The sequence below is a fragment of the Perca fluviatilis genome, chromosome 9 (assembly GCF_010015445.1).
Source record: "Perca fluviatilis chromosome 9, GENO_Pfluv_1.0, whole genome shotgun sequence".
In the NCBI taxonomy this organism is placed as follows: Eukaryota; Metazoa; Chordata; class Actinopteri; order Perciformes; family Percidae; genus Perca; species Perca fluviatilis.
The window spans coordinates 2,932,637-2,953,907 of record NC_053120.1 but is presented as its reverse complement, the minus strand read 5'-3'; the positions used below and the strand labels follow the sequence as shown (position 1 = coordinate 2,953,907).

Here is a 21,271-nt window from a genome sequence, read left to right as displayed (position 1 = left end):
CACCGGAGGAAAATAGGGGAGGGTCATGTCTTTTTATTTTTTGTTGAGGGGAGGGTCACCTAACTTTTGTATTCATGAGAACAGCAACATTTCAAAGTTGCTTGTTTGGTGCATATTTTTCCATGTAGCTCCATGCATCTCTCTCAGTCTCAGCCCCCCACCCCCATCACTAGCAGATGGGTCCCTCACAGTCAGCCAGACTTTACAAAAATAAATCCATGGACATGTTGCAGTTCACAACATGGAGAGAAAACTTAAAGAAGAGAAACTTTGTCTCTAAATGCAGAATATGATCAGTTCTTTGGTGTTTGGTGGCAGCTTCACCAGCAGCAGGAGAGTTAACAACTGATCTGTGTGAACACACACACACACACACACACACAGAGGCATACACACAGACACACACACACACACACACACACACACATATATAAACACACTCCCACTCAGATGAAGTCATGTGATTTCCAGTAAATGGAGAGGGGAGGAGCAACACTGTTCAGTCAGTTGAGACTCCATTTAGAGTGGACAGAACAGAGCAGGAGGAGGAAACTGAAAGCTGAGGCAGGGTGAGTGTTAATCCAACATTTATTATTTTACTGTCAAAGTCTCTGAGTCTGTTTTCTCCCTGTGAACTGTAGAGGAAAGAAATATTAAGCTGCATACACATGATGAAAGGCAAAACCGCGAGGTAGGGTGTATAGTAGTGAGTCAAAGTGCAGCGCAGGGTAGTACACAGTTGGGCAGCACCACTCTTCCCATAACTTCCTGGTTGTTGCTTCCTGTTATTGACTCTTGTCCAAACTTGTTTCTTTTAAATGTTGTGAGCTCACAGTCAGTGTTCCGGTTTTCCCTCTCAGACTGACTTCAGATCAGAAGATGAGTGATTTGGAGGAAGAGGAGGACGGAGCAGAGTCTGGAGTATCTGGCTGTCTGTCTATGAAGAGTGACCGGTCCAAAGAGCAGCCTCTGACCTTCAGTAATGAACCTGGACCATCAGACACAAAGTAAGACAACTGCTACTTAGTAATTTATTTATTTATTTATATGACTTAATCTTCAATTTCCTTTTTTGTTTTTAACAGGAACGTGCGTGACTGCATGTGAAAAATAATAACTTGTCCAATACTCAAGCATGTTTAGGTCTTACAGTAAGATTCCAGGATTAATGTTACTGTCTCTCACAGAAAGAGTCTTTGGATCAGAATAAAATCTTTTACTACTGTGAGTCCGTTCCCCTCTACTGATACATGAACAATTCCAGATACATTCTGCAATGTGCATCTCAGATCACATTGTCCGTTACTATGACCACTACTACTGTCATTACTAAACATCAGGCCAAAATATGAACAATAACAATACCGTCATTGGTTTATTTCTAGGTAACGACGGCTATAGAAAAATCCAGGACATAGACTGTACCTTAGGATACCGTAATGTGAAACAATAGCTCATTTTACATACAGTTGTGCAACAAAACAATGCTGAGGGAACATTACTATGTTTTTTTAAATGTTGGTTTTGAATGGTATGCATCTCCACTAACCTGGAAAAATATTTAAACAGGAATATTAATAATCTTACAGCTTGTCTCTGGAATATTAACTTCTCCTGCAGCGGGAAGTCAAAGGCTGAGGGACTGCAGGGTTCGCTAACGTTAATGTTTTTAATACATATAAAATATCCTGAGACACCACTGTTAACATGCTGGTCTTCCTCTATATTCAGACCACTTCTAACCTCTGTTGAAACCTAACTGACTCTAGACAGTTTGGCCAAATCTTGATATGTTTCAACAACAATCAGCAAATCATTTTAGTGATTAAGAAATGTTTTCACAGAGAGAGGAAGCGGAGTGATGTTTCTGAGGAGGAGCAGCCGTCCAGATTCAGAACCAGATCTGGACTGCAGACAGCCAATCAGAGCAGCTCTGATCCAAGTAAGTCTGTCCATCTGTATGCTGATGTCTTCATGTCTGAACACACCACTGGTTGTTGGAATACTGAGACATTTGTTGAGTCAGACAGCACAGACATTTAACATTATAAATATCATTATAGTTTAAGTCCATCAGAAGTTTAACTGCATGTTTTCATATTGGTAATGAAAATTATCACCAGATTGTCAACTTTTCTTTTTCTTGTTCTGTCTCTCACCTTTGTCCTTTTTTTAGTGAATGTTGGTCGTCAGAAACATAAGATCAGGCTGAAGGAGACATTTGAACATGTGACTGAAGGAGCTCAAACAGGAAGTAGAACCCTCCTCAACAGGATATACACTGTCCTCTACATCATAGATGGACAGAGTGAAGAGGTTAATACCCAACATGAGATGAGGCAGCTCGAGACAGCTTCCAAGAAGAAGATCCTCCAGGACTCTCCAATCAAGTGCTGTGACCTCTTTAAAGCCTCACCTGATCAACAGAAACACATCAGAGTGGTTCTGACGAGCGCCGTCGCTGGCGTTGGAAAAACCTTCTCAGTGCAGAAGTTCTGTCTGGACTGGGCCGAGGGTTTGGAAAACCAAGATATCAGTCTGGTGATTCCTCTTTCCTTCAGGGAGCTGAACTTGATCAAAGATGAGCAGTACAGTCTTCTGGAGCTGCTCCGTGTTTTCCATCCAACATTACAGGAGGTCCCAGCAGAGCAGCTCGCTGGCTCTAAAGTTCTCTTCATCTTTGACGGCCTGGATGAAAGCAGACTTTACCTGGATTTCAACAACAATGAGTCTGTTTCTGATGTCACACAGAAGTCATCAGTCAAAGTGCTGTTGACAAACCTCATCCAGGGGAAGCTGCTTCCCTCGGCTCTCGTCTGGATAACTTCCCGACCTGCAGCAGCCAATCAGATCCCTCCTGCGTGTGTTGACAGGGTAACAGAAGTACGAGGCTTCACTGACGACCAGAAGGAGGAGTACTTCAGGAAGAGAGTCAGTGATGATCTGTCCAGCAGAATCATCTCCCACATCAAGACCTCCAGGAGCCTCCACATCATGTGTCTGATCCCAGTCTTCTGCTGGATCACTGCTACAGTTCTGGACCACATGTTGACTACAGACCAGAGAGGAGAGCTGCCCAAGACCCTGACTGACATGTACTCTCACTTCCTGCTGGTTCAGACAAAGAGGAAGAAGCACAAGTATGCTGAGGGACATGAGACGAGTCCACAGGAGCTGACGGAGGCTGACAGGGAAGTTCCTCTGAAGCTGGGGAGGCTGGCGTTTGAACAGCTGGAGAAAGGAAACATCATGTTCTACCAAGAAGACCTGGAGCGCTGTGGTCTGGATGTCACAGAGGCCTTGGTGTACTCAGGAGTTTGTACACAGATCTTCAAAAGAGAGAGTGTGATCTTCCAGAAAACAGTCTACTGCTTCGTTCATCTGAGCGTTCAGGAGTTTCTGGCTGCAGTCTACCTGTTCCACTGTTACACCAACAGGATCACACAGGTACTGGAGGACTTCCTGGGAGAAGACTACATTAGTTCAACCCTGGATGTCTTCCTGAAGAGAGTCATGAACAAATCCCTTGAAAGTGAAAACGGCCACCTGGACCTGTTTGTCCGCTTCCTTCATGGCCTCTCTCTGGAGTCTAACCAGAGACTTTTAGGAGGCCTGCTGGGTCAGACAGACAACAGTCCAGAAATCATTCAGAGAGCCATCAACAACCTGAAGGAGATGAACAGTGATGGGATCTCTCCTGACAGAAGCATCAACATCTTCCACTGTCTGACGGAGATGAACGACCACTCAGTCCATCAGGAGATCCAAGAGTTCCTGAAGTCAGAGAACAGATCAGACAATAGACTCTCTGATATCCACTGCTCAGCTCTGTCCTATATGCTGCAGATGTCAGAAGAGGTTCTGGATGAGTTGGACCTGGACAAGTACAACCCATCACGGGAGGGACGACGGAGACTGATTCCAGCTGTGAGGAACTGCAGAAAGGCTCGGTAAGTCCAGATGTGATTATCATTTTAAATCAGTGTGAAGCTGAGACCATCAGTAGTAAACATACAGACTTTACACACATGAACAATATAAAACTTACACACTTTAAAAGATAAACCTGCTTATTGTAAATAATTCTACATGTTACTCTGCAAATGTCGTCGTCGTCTCAAACGCTGTGAGAATGAGACGATGATGATCTTAGTGTTTGTAGCTAAAGTATCTTCTGTTATCATTTAATCACAACAGACACACTTTTTACAGTGTATATAGAGTCAGCAGTGTGTTTCTATAATGGGTCTATTTTATATACAAACAGACATTTATTATTTGTGATCTGCTGAACTAACATCACATGAAGTTTAAGCTTATTCACAATAACTTTCATTTAGTTATTTCAATCATATTTTTATGAGTAGAACTATTCTCTAAACTATTTCATTTTAAGGATGTTTCTGTTCATTTTCACAATGTATACAATATATATCAGGGCTGGTTTAAATAATTGATTTTTCTGATTTAAATTGATATACATTTGAATGATCCAACATCGATAGATAAAATCCAGAATGGGTTTCTGTCTGTATCATATGAAACTAGAAGACCTAAGGAATCCATTGGTATCTACTATGTCATGCTAGCTGTAAGGAATGTTAGATAATGCTCTAAAGTTACTTTATTGAGTTCATGTTGAATAAAAAGTACATTAATGTAACTGCTTTAATATAAATATTGACTGGAGGTCATTAAGCTTGAGCCAATAAAAAGTGGCTTAAAAAAGAAAATAACTACTTACCAAAATATTATTATAAATGTTATATTATTGTAAGGCAGTGGTTCTCAACTGGTGGGGCCCCCGGGGGGGGCGGACACTCTCCCGGGGGGGCGCGAGTAGGCTACAGGATGGGAGAAAAAAAAAAAAATTCAGAAAAAAAATTTCCCTCATGTTGAAATGCAAGTGGTTGGACTGTAACACACAATCATCCTCCTGGCGACTTGTTTGTCAAAAACTAATCTAGCGACTTTTACTGGTGATTTTGGAGACTTTTGTGGTGTCTGGAGACTCGAAAGCACGTCTCACTATGCAGCTACTGTGCTCAACGAGCAGCGGGTGCTGCCGTGAGCCCCTCCCCCGTCCAAAAGCCCTCACAGGCGGTCAGTCTCTCGGTAGCCTCGCGCAGCAGTCCCAGCCTGCAGTCAGAGCAGAGAGGAGACACACACCACTCCTCATAGAAACTCTGATTTTGCTCCTTGCAGACAGAGTGGACGCCTTCACACAAAAACTTGACCTATAGCATGGCCGCATCAGTCGAGGGAACTGCGACATGTTCCCCAGCCTCGCAGACTTCATCACTGATGCAGGCACGCCACACGACTTCTCCTCTCTATTTCAGTCAGCGTCTGAGCACCTGTCAGCAATGAGAGAACAGCCAGTGACCAGGCGGGAGTGAGAACGGGTCAAATTAATTTCCTTGTTTCTGTTATGAAGACGATCGTGTGTGTGACTCGAACATCTCACATTTACCAACAAAACGTACAGCGAAAGACCGCGCAAAACATTTCAGACCGTCCTGCCAACGTGTGTACATTTTAACATCACTGTACGCTGTAACGTTTTTTCATTATATAGTCACTGAAGCAGCTGCTGTTTCGTAGTAATGTCTGCTCTCTGCGCGGCGGGGGCTGCTGCTCCATTTCCCCGCCACCGGACGCACACACACACACACATACACATACACATACACACACACATACACATACACATATACACACACACACACACACACACACACACACACACACACACACACACACACACACACACACACACACACACACAATCACACACGGTGGATGCAGGAAAAAACGCAGATGACCTAAATTGAGGACAGCTATGCTCGTTATTGTAAGTGCAATGATAAGTTAAAGTCCAATAAGTACTTTATCAAACCGTATGAATGTGTGTGTGTGTGTGTGGCCACTGGCCAGGATTGGACATTAACTAACAATGTAAAGACCAACAAGCCACTGAAATAGACGACAATTATGTTCATATTTGATTCATATTCACATTCAATAAATTATTTTTTGTCTTAAATCCACCAGCCATTTTCCTATTATACCAACATTTGCAGCATCCAGAGCCTTTTAAGGTTCCTAGGAAATCTCAGCCCAGAATAATTAATTAATAGTACTAATTATTATTCTCCCCAAAACAAGTTTCCTTTTTATTTCTAAAGAAAGTAAAAAAAAAATTGCAACATACAAAAGACACCACAACTTTTATTGCAATTTTTAACAAAAGCTCTCGTGAAATCAGGCATTTTGGGCCGCAACAATCTCAAAAAAAGGCCACGAAATCCTGGAGGGACTGCCCTTGTGTGTTTTTTCATGTGTTATGATGCCATTCACCAGTGTTTTTTTGTTGTTGTGGTGCGTGTAGGCTACTCCTGATGTTGTCAGTCATCTCATCTCTTGTATGCTGTGTCTCTATGATCCTCTCCTGTCCTATTCATGGTAGCCTACTCGTGGACATTGCGCCGTCGTCACATGCTGTAGTAGGGGGGGCCGCCTTGATAATCCTGCATAGGGGCCCGGTGTTGGCTAGTTACGCCACTGACCTCCTGCCCTCTGTCGTCATTCTGGGCAGCATTGATGCAGGAATACTCTCAACTCTGTGACGTCACCTTGGAGATTCTCCTCCCTTTCACGTCGGCATATTTGTGTGAGGCAGGATTCTCAGAAATGACTGCACTCAAAACGAAATACCGCAATCGTGCACAAATCGAGGATGATTTGAGGCCATGTTTATCAGACATTTCGCCAAGAAATTGGAGGGGGGGGGGGGCCCAACTGCAATGGACCAGCTTTGGGGGGGCCCAGCTTGCAAAAGGTTGAGAACCCCTGGTTTACTCAAATCCAGAATGGATCTCTGTCCGTATGGCATGGGCATTTTGAAAGGGGTCCCATGACCTCTCACCTCAACATATCTGAATCAATCATCAGACCCTTGTGAATTTTCTTTTTGATCAAAATGGGAAGCCTGTTTTTAGGATAAAAGTGTCAGATTTGATTATATTTTAAATGTTTTTATTATCTGTCATCACAGACTTTCTTCCTGTTTGCTCTATGACACTGACTTTGAAGCCGTGGCCTCAGCTCTGAAATCCAACCCCTCCCATCTGAGAGAGCTGGACCTTAGTGGATACCTGCTGGATTCAGGAGTGGAGCATCTGTGTGCTGGACTTCAGAGTCCAAACTGTAGACTGGAGACTCTGAGGTCAGTTCATGTATTGTGCTCACATGTGCTTACCTCCCTCTTCTCACCTTGACCTACCCTCATGTTAAGTGGGAATGAAAAACACAAGGCATTGTGAGGCCTTAATATAATGAGCTCACGCTACGTACCAAGTAATGTTAGTACAGGGGGGAGTGACAGGCATTTCAACACTCTCTTTTTTTTCTGTTCTTACCAGTAAGACATTTCTCCATGGAGATCTTTTCTTACCAGAGACAGCTTTGACCTTAGTGGGAGCAATGGCATCAATAACATTAGTAATTTTACAATTGAAATTGTCTTCAATCTCAGTGACTGAGACCCCAGTGAGGGCGGGTGTGGAGGAGAAAAGCTGAATGAATGTTTCACTGGTGTTTTCAGTGATATACCATTTTCTTATTAACTTTGTTTGAACACTTTTGGGCACCGAGATAGTGCCGTTAAAGAACACACAGGAATGATCAGAGAGCGCAACATCAGTCACCACAACCTTGGAAATGTTTAGACCGTTGGAGATAATCAAGTCCAGTGTGAGCCCCTTATTGTGTGTTGGCTCTGTCACATGCTGAGTCAGTCCATAGTTCTCAAAAATACAACACAGTTCTTTGGTCCCTCTATGCTGGGGGTTATCAACATGAATGTTGAAATCACCAGTAATAACTACACAGTCAAAGTTAATACAGATTATAGACAGCAGTTCAGTAAAGTCATCAAAGAAGGATGCACAGTATTTAGGTGGCCTGTAGATATTTAGAAATATAGCTCGAGGGGAGGATCTTAACTGAAGAGCCAGATATTCAAAAGAAGCAAATTTTCCATAAGATATTTGAGTACATTGGAATGAGTCATTAAACAAAATCGACTCCACCTCCTTTCTTATTCACTTTATGCTCACTCATAAAACTGAAGTTAGGGGGAGCTGACTCAATGAGAACAGCAGCACTGTTATTATGGTCCAACCAGGTTTCAGTTAAAAACATAAAATCAAGATTGTGCTTAATGATAAAATCATTGATTAAAATGATAAAAAAAGAAGTTAAGTCCTTCTTTTTCTTACTTAGCGGATTCACCATTCTTTTTCTGTTACCTATCACAAAATAAATTGAGAAAAAATTGAATACACAGGGCCCAGGCTTGTCCTGGAAAGAGTCATGAGTGCCATTAGGCGTGCAGCCTCGACCCGGCCCATATCAGTTAAAGCTTACACAAGCACGTAACCGGGCCCAGGAGAGGGCTTAGCCCAAAATTTAGCAATTTAACAGTCGACAATGCCACCTTGGGACTTTCACCCAAAGAGTTTAAAATTTAATTTGATATCAGTTGGTACCAATCTGGGGACTCCCATGACACAGGCAAGCCCACATAAATAATCAGACACGAGGTTGGTTTGGGCAACTTGAAATTATTTATTATAAACCCAAAGACAATGCTCATTTAAATATAATTATAAAAATAAGCTAAAAACAGAACCAATGCAACAAAAACAAAACAAAAATACGAAACACAGTAGGAGAGGGGAATTTCATTCGGATAAAGACTACTAAAGTGAAAACTGTTTAAGTGGTTAAAATGGTTATCGTGGGTGGATCATATAACAAAAGAAACAAGAACTGCAAATAAACACAACATGCAAATATCAAAATAAACCCAAATCTCATTAAAACCATGCAATGTTACTAATAAAATGAGCCAGTTATACGTCACCACCTCTACTAATAACTCAAGCAACCACTAGATTTCTAAAATCTCAGGCCAGATTAAAAGTAACTAAATACACAATAGCCAAACGAAATGAACTCCCCTCAATACAAACATAAACCCGCTCATAACAAGATACAGAAAAGTTAAGAGTAATAAAACAGATAAACTAAGTAAGTAAGTGTAAAACTCAAACTAGGCAAAACAGCAGCGGCGCTGTGCACTGCACGGACAAGAAAACAAAGTTCAATGTCTGTCCTGGCATGGTAAAAACACACAGTAAGAGTGACAAACAAAGTAAAAGTACCTTAGTTACTCCTCCAGCGAACCCGCACACAACAGGGCATAAATCTTGAACCACGGAACAGCAAACGAGGCACACCCAGAGGCGCGGGAAGTCATTTTCTGCCGGGGGTGCGGGGGTGCGCACTCTACCTCTGCCTCTCCCCCCCCTCCATGAAGTATAGATGGTACGGTGCGAACTAAATAGGCATACATAAATCACATGCCAAATCACTATTGGTCAAAAGATGATTCTCTCCCCTGTTCCTTTCTATCCACTGTCACTATCGAATAAAAAATAATCCAAAAAAAAGATGAATAACTAGTCCAGCTGAGCAGGCATCAAGTAGGCCTTTCCAGTTCAATAAACCAAGTACTGCCATCTGACTCATACATCACAAGACAACGTTACAATGAATTAAATCATACCAAAGCATTGTATGGCTCAAGACTATTATAATATATATAGCGATATAGTATTCACTAAAAATCATCCAAGCAGAAAGCACAATAGTAATTCTGAAACGTGATTGACTGAAGATACAACAATGCCATCACTCAACACAGCTGAGTGCAGGTTGCAAAATAACGGTCACTTAGTCAGTTGGCAACTTCACAAACTGCAAAAGCCAACATATAGCTACTGCACTTGACAACTAAGTCTCACACAGGCCTATAGCAGCATCACAAAATGATGATGCAATACGTCTGATATGCATGGCATTTCAATAAACTAAACTAAATATGTACATTATCTGGTCACACGGTCACAACAGATATTAGCCTACTCAATTTACAGATAGCGTAATAGCTCTTACCTTTAGAAGTTCTAATGTCTTGTCTTTTTCTTTGCAAAGTCGCAAATCCTCAAAGTCAAGCTCCCTCAGCAGCTCGCTAAACCCTACTACGAATGCGTTGCTGTGTGTTGGTAGCACTTTACAGGCAACGCAATAAATGTCTCCACTCCCATGGTACAGTTTCAACGTTGTGAAGGTGTCGGGTCAGTGCCTCGTTAGTGAGAGAGTGTGTCTTTCTGCCGCCAGCCTCGTCCCCCCTCCGAGATGCTGGATATTTAGCTGCCCGATTCTGAAAGGTTAATATCCCTCTGGGTATAAGGTCCTCCCGGACGGTCTCTGTCAACAACAACTTCGCAAAAGTTAACGTTAGCTACCGTTAGCTGTGGCTGAGTGTAGCTGGTAGAAGGCCGCCCTTTTTTTTTTTTTTTTTTTTTTTTTTTTTTCAATCTCAACTCGTTCTTAGAAAACTGATCTTGAAAAAGTACGATGTAAACAACCTGCTCTATGCCCACCCACCTTTATCATTAGCCAACCTACACAGTGCATGCGGCCTTCTCCCAATCATTACCTGTCCAGTCATCATACTGACTTATAAAGCACACAATCATGAGACTTCATTTTTTTGTAAACAACTTTTATTTTATTCTGATTGGATAATTTTTGTTTGCCAACAATTGAAGTAAATAAAGCCCTCAAGCACTTGGACACAACTAAATCCGCTGGTCCTGATAAACTGGATCCCTACTTTTTAAAGATGGCAGGGAATTTTATTGCCGTGCCCTTAACCAATATTTTTAATCTGTGCTTGAACACAAATTACATCCCTCCCATTTGGAAATCAGCCTTTGTGGTTCCCATGCTAAAATGTGGTGACCCTTCGATCTTAAATAACTACAGACCAATCTCCAAACTGTGTGTCCTGGTCAAGGTTCTAGAATCACTTGTCAGTGATCAGTTAAAGAATTTTTTTAATAGTCATAATATTTTATCTGACTTCCAATCTGGTTTTAGAAAAGGGCATAGTACAACATCAGCAGCTCTTAAGGTTTTAAACGATTTTATTGAAGCTACGGACAACAAGCAGCATTGTGCAGCCCTTTTTATTGACCTTTCGAAGGCATTTGATACAGTGGACCACACAGTACTTAAACAGAGGCTGTATAGGGCTGGGCTTTGTGAACAAACTGTTGGCTGGTTTGTTAACTACCTTACAGATAGAACTCAGTGTGTGCAGGCGGTGGGTAGCACTTCTCGCTACCTAAAAATAACAAAAGGTGTGCCTCAGGGGTCAGTCCTGGGGCCACTGTTATTCATCCTCTACATCAATAATATTGATCATAATGTGTCTAACGTAAAATTTCACTTTTATGCTGATGACACTGTAATGTATTGCTCAGCACCCACCGCAGACCAGGCCCTCTCTCAGCTACAACTTGCTTTCAACACGCTTCAACATAATCTCTATGATTTAAAACTTGTTTTAAATGCAGATAAAACTAAAGTCATGCTTTTTTCAAATTCAAAATTTAAATCAAATCTGCCCTCAATCCTCACTTCTCATGGTACAAAAATTGAATGTGTATCTAAGTACAGATATCTTGGTATTTTAATTGATGAATCTATTTCTTTTACCCTTCATATTGAGCTGCTGGCTAAAAGATTAAAACTTAAATTAGGGTTTTATTTCAGAATCAAATCCTGCCTCTCGTTTGAATCTAGAAAGAGGCTGGTCAATGCCACTTTTATGTCTGTACTTGACTATGGTGATGTTTTATACATGCATGCTTCGTCTAAAAGTTTACATGCACTTGACACTGTACACCATGGAGCTCTGAGGTTCATCACTGGTATGAAAGCCCTCACTCACCACTGTGATCTATATGAACGTGTTGGATGGCCTTCTTTATCAACACGGAGACTTCAACACTGGCATACTCTCATATACAAGGCTATTTTAGGTCTCCTTCCATCCTACCTTCTGACCTATATCAATGTAAACAGTACTGGGACTTACAATCTTCGTTCCCAGGATCTTTTCCTTATGTCTGTTCCAAAGGTTAGAACTGAGCTGGGGAAAAAGGCATTTAAGTTTGCTGCTCCCTCTGCCTGGAACAAGTTACAGAAATCCATGAAACTTACTGAACTGGTCTCATTGGTCGCTTTTAAGAGGATTTTGTTTGACTTGGATGGAATGACATCTGGCTGTAGATGTTTTACCTGATGTGTTTAGTATTCTGGTTGACTCTGAGGGATTTGCTGTTTCAGTTGTTTTATGTTCTTAGTGTTTTTATGTATTTTGTATTTGCGTGTATGTGTGGTTGTACTGCTGCCTGCCTTGCCCAGGACACACACAAAAGAGATTTTTAATCTCAACGAGTTTCTTCCTGGTTAAATAAAGGTTAAATAAAAAAACAAAAACAAAAAAAAAAAAAAAGAGGTGCAGCCGCACCCCCAGCACCCCTACTTCCCGCGCCTATGGGCACACCAGGCAGCGACAACAGCAGACAAAGGGGAAGTCGGAGCTTACCGGATGGGCATTTATTTCCGTGTGTCTCACGTGATGTCTCACGTGAGAATATACTTAACCTAGCGGTTACACATACTTATCAGTCTGGGGAGGAGGTAGTGTTGATTTTATCACCTATTTTTAATTTAGTCTTAGTCTTAGTCTTGTGCCAAACATTTTTGTTAGTCAAGTTTTAGTCGACTAAAAGTCTCGTCATTTTAGTCTAGTTTTAGTCAAAAGAGAACTCAAGCTATCTTAGTCGAGTTTTAGTCGACTAAAAGTCTCGCCATTTTAGTCAAGTTTTTTTAAATAAATTATTTCTGATAACCATTTCAGTCAAATAGTTATAAAAATAAATAAATTATATAAAGTTATATAAATATTGAGCCTCTTCCTTATTTCACCAGTAAACAACAAAAACAACCACTGCATTGGAAAAGGATATTTTACAATAAAATAAATGCAGCACGAAACTGGCGAGGCGTATTTCAAGTGAACGCAACATATGTAATGTTTTTCAGACAACAGACTCATGATGAAAAAGTAGAGACGATTGTAGACGAAAATGAAAAGAGATTTTATCTTAGTTTTTATTTTATGCAAAACATTTTAGTCTCGTCTTTTTTCGTCAACAATAATGCATGTTAATTTAGTCTTAGTCAGCGTTTTTGGACATTGGTGCAGTCTCGTCATCGTCTCGTCTTAGTCATGGAAAAAAAGGTCGTTGACGAACATATTTAGTCTCGTCTCGTCTGACGAAATTAACACTAGGAGGAGGAGTTAGCTGCTGTCCTTGAGGGGGCAGAGGTGCCTGGCGTTTTACTTTCAGTGGTTGAGTCAAAACAGGATCAGTTTGATGCTGGGGGCGAATGATGGGAGGAGGAAGGGGGGTACATTTGGTTCCAGCATCTACCAGCTGCTCCATGCGGTCAGTGAACCCTAACATGTGGCAGGGGGAAAGAGAGGAAAAGGTGAGTGGGGAGAGCAATGGATCCTCAAAGGCGTCGGGTTGGTAAGGGGGTCTGAGGAGTGTTGGACGGGTGAAAAGGGGGGTCGAGATTTCTCGTCTCTGCTCTGTGGTCTCCCATGGTCAAATCTTTGCTCAGGAGGGGGCTGTGGTGGATCACTGCCGCACTTTGTTGTGTCTTCCTCTTGTTTTGATTTATCTTGTCTGACCTTGACCTTGTTCTGTGGTCAGCCTCGTTGAAGCTTGTCTACATCATCGAGCTCACCGTGCCCTGGGAGGGTGCAATGGAGGAGGCCTATGAACGGAAAAGGCTGAGGTACGCAGAACTTGCAGCCGATGCGCAACAACAGGGCTGGAATGCGAAGGTACACCCAGTGGAAGTAGGTTGCAGAGGGTTCGTAGCCACCTCGACATCTAGGCTACTCAGGGAGATGGGAGTGCGAGGGAAGGCCCATCGACAGGCAATCAAAGACCTCTCCAAGGCTGCTGAAAAGGGGAGCCAGTGGCTGTGGATGAAAAGAAAGGACTCCGCCTGGGCTTTCAAGTGAGTTGATGGCATCTAGGGAGTGAACCTGGGACGCTGGGACTCACTGCTGAACCCTCTGGAGGTGTCGTGGGCCTATCAGCGAAACACCTAAGAAGGAGGGCGCCCACTTGACAACCCAAAGGGTGCCATCACTCAATTGAGCATCCCACGGAGTCTCATCGGTGCCTCAAGTACGAATAATTTAGGGATATTAACATCTAGTCCTACACAACAGACCTGTCTCATGTCCTTAGCCGAGGGAGTAGATGTGTGATGCAGAAAGTAAAGTAGGCTAGAGGTGAGCAGCTTTACTACTGGCTTCTTAAGGAAAAGTCCGTCTGCTTTAAAAAGATGTCTGCGGTCCCAGAAAATGTTAAAATTGTCAATGAACTGCAGACAATGGTTGGTACATGCAGTTGAAAGCCATTTGTTCAGTGCCAACAGTCTGCTGAATCTCTCAGCTCCTCTTCTGACTGGCGGTATAGGGCCACTGATAAACACCTTTGCATTTATGGAGCTGACTGTGTTCAGCACATCCATAAAGTCACGATTAAGCACTTCAGACTCTTGCTTTACAACATAATGTGACCCTATATGCAGTATAATGTTCTTCACAGTTGGGTGTGCTGCCACGATATCTGGGATTCTTTGGGCCAAGTCAGACACCATGTCTTTGTGAAAACAGAGTATTTGGGTGTTTTTACTGCTTTTTACATCTTTTACAGCAGAGTCACCCACAATCAGAGTTTGAGGCCCAATCGTTAGCTTTCCCTGTAGCTTTTTACTTTTTAAACTGCTCTCAGTCCTTACCCTGCTGTGTGACGATGAGACACAATCCAGGTCATTAGATGGATGTCCAGGGTCCTGCTGCAGTGGAGCAAATCTGTTATCCAGTTGCACAATCGATTGTTGTGGAGGCATTTTGTTGATATTTCTTCCTTTTGCAGCTGTCCACGGCTGTGTCCTACTAAGTACAGGGGTTGAAGAGGCGCTCTGCCTGGATGATGATAATGCAGGCCAGCCATTCATATCACAAATCTCAGGGCACTGTGCCCTGACTGTTAGTCCTCCTCCCATTTCCCAGGAAAATGATTTACTCTTAGGCTTTGCACCAAAAGAGTTCAAAGGAGGACTGCCACTTATTGATTTATTATCCGTTCCACAGCCCTCCTGTTTCTTTGTAGTCTTGTTGGTGGTAATTAGCCATATGTTAGCATACTTTTGTCCATTGTTTTGGGTCACTGGTAAAGTGGTGTCATTCCCACATGATCTGTTCACTTCCACGTTTACTTCTAACCGGTGAATTTTGGTTTCTAGAACTGCAATCTTCTGAAGGACTTTGTAGTAGTCATCCATGGAGAAGGGAGGGATCTTGCTGCTAATTAGCTTTAGCTAAGTACCACGTTTCCAGTCACTGTAGGACAGGCTTGAGCTATCGGTAGGCCACGCTCACACAGAAAAATGTTGAAATATGGCAATAGCCTACTATGTCTACAAAAAATGTATAGTCCAGTGATTTATAAGTATCCAAGAGCCGCTGCTCATAGTTTCTCTCAGAGGAAAAGCAAGATTTTCAGCAGAAATATGCAAGCAGAGGCAGGAGCAAGCAGCAAAGCGTCTGCATTGTAAGAAGCAGGAAGCAAAGTAGAGACTTGTTTGTTAAAGAAACTCTAGAAAATGTCCACTGTTATTTGTATAAATGAGTGAATGTTTATAAATGTTGGTAAATGGTTACATCTGTATCCAGAAGATCCTCTGAACTAAGATTGGTTTTAAATGGATGAAGTTTACTAGCTGAAGTAGAAATATTTATTTGGGTTCTGTTAATTTCAAAGTGTTGTCACAAATAATGTCTGACCATAGATATTGATCCTTCAAAAACACACACACACATGCATGCGCGCGCACACACACACACACACACACACACACACACACACACACAAACACACACACACACATAGAGAAACACACAGACACAGGCACACACACAAACAGAAAAATACTACTACTACTACTACTAATAATAATAATAATCAGAAATTGATTTTTGTCATCGTCATTTATTCTTTATTCAGATTGGTGTGCTGCGGTTTGTCAGAGATCAACTGTGCTGATCTGGTCTCAGCTCTGAAGTCCAACCCCTCCCACATGAGAGAGCTGAACCTGAGTAACAACAACCTGCAGGATTCAGGAATGAAGCTGCTCTGTGGTTTTCTGGAGAGTCCACACTGTAGACTGGAGACTCTGAGGTCAGTTCACTGTCTCTATTACTTTTATAGATCTAATATGTTTAATTAACAACTGAACCTAATTAAAGTACAAACTTAACTTACATCTATAAAGTTGTAAATGTTGTTTTGTTTATATTTTCATGTTTCTTGTAGTACATTTAGTCTGCAGTCCCAGAAGACTTGTGTTTATTTACCCTTGTGTTGTTGGCCATTGGCCATAAACTTGTTGTCCTTTGGGATCAAAATTGAAACTGAACCTTTTTTTGGTTCTATTCTCATCATTTTTGGCCTTTTCCATTGCTTTTGAAGGTTTTTGTCATGTTTTTTACGCTTTTAAAAAATTATCTTGGTCTATATACCTAATTTATATGACATTAGAACTCATTTTTAGTTTAAAAAAGCAGAAATTGTGAATTATTTTGACTAATAGTAAAGACAAGAGGATGTTGAGTGGATCACAGACTGGTTTATGTCAAAGTTTAGTCAGGATACTGTTTTGAAACCATTTTTAAAATAAATTAAAATGCTTAAAAATTGAATAAAACACCCAAAGTTCAATCAAAGTAATAATTCATTTTAACTGTGAAGCACACCCATGCAACCATGTTAATTTTGGGCAATTTGTTGAAGTTTTAAATTCCCTTCACATCACTTGTTTTCTGCGTTTCTCTGAGCACCAATCACAACAACTTTAAAGTGTGTCAGTCTGAACAGTTTGAACAAATTTAGTCTGAACTCAAACTGAGACACATGAGAGAGTCCAGGTTCATTCTGCCAGTGAAGGAGAGCTCAGCAGATTTTTTTTTTCATTTGAATGATCCAGTATTGATTAAACAAATCCAGAATGGATCTCTGTCTGCATAGCATGGGCATTTTTAAAGGGGTCCTCTGACCTCTTACCTCAACATATCTGAATCAAACATCAGACCCTTGTGAATATGCTTTTTGATCAAAATCTGATAGCATGTTTTTAGGAAAAAAGTGTCAGATTTGATTATATTTTAAATGTTTTTATTATCTGTCATCACAGACTTTTGGGCTGTGACCTCTCTGAGACAGACTGTGAAGTCATGGCCTCAGTTCTGAAGTCCAATCCCTCCCATCTGAGAGGGCTGGACCTGAGTGGCAATGACCTGCTGGATTCAGGAGTGGAACGTCTGTGTGCTGGACTACAGAATCCAAACTGTAGACTGGAGACTCTCAGGTCAGTTCATGTATTGTGCTCATATGTGCTTATTTCCCTCATCTCGCCTTGACCTACCCACATGAGAAGTGGGTAGTGGGAGTGAGAAACACAAGGCATTGTGAGGCCTTAAAGTGATGATTCGGAGTAATTTCACCCTAGGGTCCTTTGCACCACGACCTCGAGCCAAACACCCCCCCAGAAGCTTTTTTCACCTGGGTCGAACATTGGGAGAGTTAGCGTAGAGTAGCGTTATCAGCTGAATAGCTTAGTGCAGGGGCTAATGGACCCACGTTTGTATCTTGTAAATGACCCCACTAATAATGCCCGAAATGATACCAAACGTCTACAGTAGTACAAATAGGTTATGCACTCATAAAACGATGGATTGGAAAGTTTGTAAGTACACCAGAAGTTTATGTAAATAACGCCTGCTGGCTTCTGCTCTCTGCTGTTGTTGTTGCTGCTGTAAGACGAGTGCTTAGGGACGTCTACAAATTACAACACCGAAAAGAGATGCAACAAAAATATTTTTTAATTTAACTTTTTTTTTATGTAAGTGCTGTAGTATAACTAACAGGAGACAAGTAATAACTGAGGTAAGTTTGGAGACATTGCCTTATTTAATCATTAAATTAATAAATATTTTTGTTGTATCTCTTTTTGGTGTAGTAATTTGTAGACGGCCCTAAGCACTCGTCTAACTGCAGGTAGCAGCACCAGCAGCTAGGAGAAGAGAGCAGGCAAGTGTTCATAAACTTCTGGTGTACTTACAGACTTTCCAATCCATCGTTTTATGAATGCATAACCTATTTGTAGTAGTGTAGAAGTTTGGTATCATTTCGGGCATTATTAGTAGGGTCATTTACGAGATACAAACGTGGGTCCATTAGTCCCTGCGCTAAGCTATTCAGCTGATAACGCTACTCTACGCTAACTCTCCCAATGTTAGACCCAGGTGAAAAAAGCTTATAGGGGGGTGTTTGGCTCGAGGTCATGGTGCAAAGGACCCTAGGGTGAAATTACTCCGATCCATCACTTTAAGATAAGGAGCTAATGCTACATACCGAGTACATTAGTAAAGGGGGGAAATCGTTACTACAGGTTGTAGTAACGTTAGTGACAGCACCATTGACCATTATCAATGACATTAGCATCGTAGCTAACAATTTTGTTACTTAGTTTATGACAAATCGTTTCGGCTGTGCTTTCTAAAATTTCATTGTGCTAACCGAGCACCATTAGCCTTTACAACAGCCGCTTAATACACTTGTTACATAATGTTTCATTATAGAGATCTCTGTTGATTTGTGTTTATCGCTGTGTACTGGAAAAAGCCAAAGGCACCTGACCATGCATCTCTTTCTGACGTGATGGGAGTGAGAACCTGTCGTCCTTTCACAAAGAGATGTCATCCTGTTGGGTTCAGGTGTTTAGAATCTCCATCTTCTGAACTTCTACATTCTGAACCTTCTTCATCTCTGAACAGATTTTTGATTTGGATCATTTCAAACAGGAGGATTGTCTTCTAAGGTCACATAATCAGATTGTGGAACTGAAGTTTGTCAGATATCAGCAGTGCTTCTCAGGTCTCAGCTCTGACTGAACCTAATTTATGTAAAAACATAACTCAATCCATCAAGTTGTAAATGTTGTTGTTCATATTTTCATGTTTCTTGCAGGAAATTTAGTCTGCAGTCACAAAATACTTGTGTCTGTTAAAGAAACTGTAGAAAATGTCCACTGTTAGTTAAAGTAAATTAATGTTTAGAATTGTTGGTAAATGGTCACATCTGTACACAGAAGATCCTCTGAACTAATATTGGTTTTAAATGGATAAAGTTTACTTGCTGAAGTAGAAATATTTCTTTGGTTTCTGTTAATTTCAAATGCCTGATCATTGATATTGATCCTTCAGAATACACACAGACACATACACCGATGAAAACAAAGAACCAACGCATATTTCCAAATGCAGCTATTTAAAGGATCAATACAGTATTGATTGGATTAGAAATTGATTTTTATCTTCATCATTAATTCTTATTTCAGATTGGAGCACTGCAGTTTGTCAGCGACCAGCTGTGTTTCTCTGGCCTTAACTCTGAAGTCCAATCCCTCCCACTTCAGAGAGCTGGACCTGAGATACAACAAGCTGCAGGATTCAGACGTGAAGCTGCTGTGTGATCTTGTGGAAAGTCCAAACTGTCGACTGGAAACTCTGAGGTTAGTAGAGGGTTGGAGTCAGTCCACGTTGGTTTCAGCAGTATTGAACTAAACACTTAGCATTAAAGTAAAGACAAGAGACATCAAACTGTCCAACCATCAAATCTGATCTCAAAGTGTTTGTTCTCGCATTACAACACTAAACAACTGATCAGGTCATCTTTGTCACAGCTCTGAGATCAGTCTGACGGAAGCCGGAAATCACTGGCTCTTATTTCATAGAACCAGCATTACATTTAGTAACCATGTGGTCTCCATACAGAGCAGAAGCTCTACTGAAGTCCAGTAATTCCAGCAGATGTTTTCCTGTTCACTCTTTGACATCATATATATCTGTCCTTCTGTCATTTGTTTTGTCTGAATATTTGCATAACAGACTCCATATTTAATATTTATCATGTAATATTTAAAAGCAGATGAAACATTCAGATGGTTTTTAACAGCTCTAAACGCAACAGCAGTAAATCATCATTTAAGTGAGCAGTGATCGTCTCTGTTTCTGCCGTAATGATGCCATTCAGCAGTTTATTTCCACTGTTTACTTCAGTGAAGTCTGCAGAGTCAACAGACTTGATGCCCAAAGTCTCTGCAGCTCTGTGAGCTTCACTGCAACACATTAACATGAGAGCTGAAAGGAAGCAGGCTGCACTAAACAGCCGCTCCACTTGGTGTCTGAACAGGACTGAAGTCTCTGCTGCTCTTTATACTGGATGTGCTGCTTCACTGACTGACAGCTGATGAACAGAGTCTCTGGAAACACTCATTTATCTCCTCTGTTGTTCTTCTCTCATCAGATGGGAGTGACCAGAAAGGAGGATGTGTTGAGACCGTATGTGGAGTCCTCCATCATCCCTGTGTGTTCCTCTGGATCTGACAGAGTATCATCAGTGTATCTGGACTGCTCTGCTGCTGCTCTGTCCTTCTACACAGTCTCTGCAGACACACTGAGACTCCTCCACTCCTTCTGCTCCACACTTAGTCTCTAATGTCCAGCTCTATCTCTACAGAGCTATGGAGTCAGGTCTGGCTACACAACAGATGCATTCTGGGATTGGAGGAAAAAAAACTCTCTGGATTGTTTGCATTTCTTTAAACCAATCACAATGGTTTCTGTCGGCGCTAAGCTCCAGACTCAGCGATGGTGGCTCTGCTAAATAGTCTCAGGAAGGAACTTGTTTTTGTGGAACATTTGCACCCTGCAAAAGAAAACTCAACATACAATATTAAATGCAGTTAACTGTTGACACAATACAGTAACGTGAGCTATTTAAATTAGCTGATACATGGTTAAACCTCATTGGCTCTTACCAGAGTATCTTTGTGTGTACTTCGTACCGAAGGTTTTGATTTAATCCAAGCTCCAATAGAAACATTATTCTGACTCTTGTTTTTTGTAAAAACACTGAATACCAGCAAACTTATATAATAATATAATCAGTTATACTATCTCTGGATTTTGGTGAAAAGACAGTGCTGTCTTTAACCAGAACACCTTAATAACTTGTTGTATTAACTTCTTTTCTTTTGACATTAAATCAATAAGCCAATAAATATAATACAACTTTAAACGTTAGTATGATTATTAGTGAAATGTCATATACTGTTTATATTGCATTACATATTTGTA

The 21,271-nt window shown here is 41.3% G+C and overlaps 1 protein-coding gene across 3 annotated transcripts in view; it reads left to right on the top strand.

Moving 5' to 3' along the window:
- The first annotated feature begins 585 nt into the window (after positions 1-585).
- The window catches only part of LOC120565420 (NACHT, LRR and PYD domains-containing protein 12-like), a 54,775-nt gene continuing 34,089 nt past the window's right edge, over positions 586-21,271 (top strand). The window contains exons 1-9 of one of the 3 annotated variants that reach the window (XM_039811222.1): positions 654-691; positions 861-1,007; positions 1,845-1,942; positions 2,177-3,950; positions 7,058-7,228; positions 16,080-16,253; positions 17,266-17,439; positions 19,471-19,644; positions 20,439-20,782. In XM_039811222.1, coding sequence (XP_039667156.1) covers positions 669-691; positions 861-1,007; positions 1,845-1,942; positions 2,177-3,950; positions 7,058-7,228; positions 16,080-16,253; positions 17,266-17,439; positions 19,471-19,644; positions 20,439-20,448 — 2,745 coding nt within the window. In that variant the 5' untranslated portion in view covers positions 654-668 and the 3' untranslated portion in view covers positions 20,449-20,782. Of the gene's footprint in view, positions 692-860; positions 1,008-1,844; positions 1,943-2,176; positions 3,951-7,057; positions 7,229-16,079; positions 16,254-17,265; positions 17,440-19,470; positions 19,645-20,438; positions 20,783-21,271 lie in introns of those variants that run through there. The other 2 variants (XM_039811223.1, XM_039811221.1) reach the window with 2 other exon arrangements.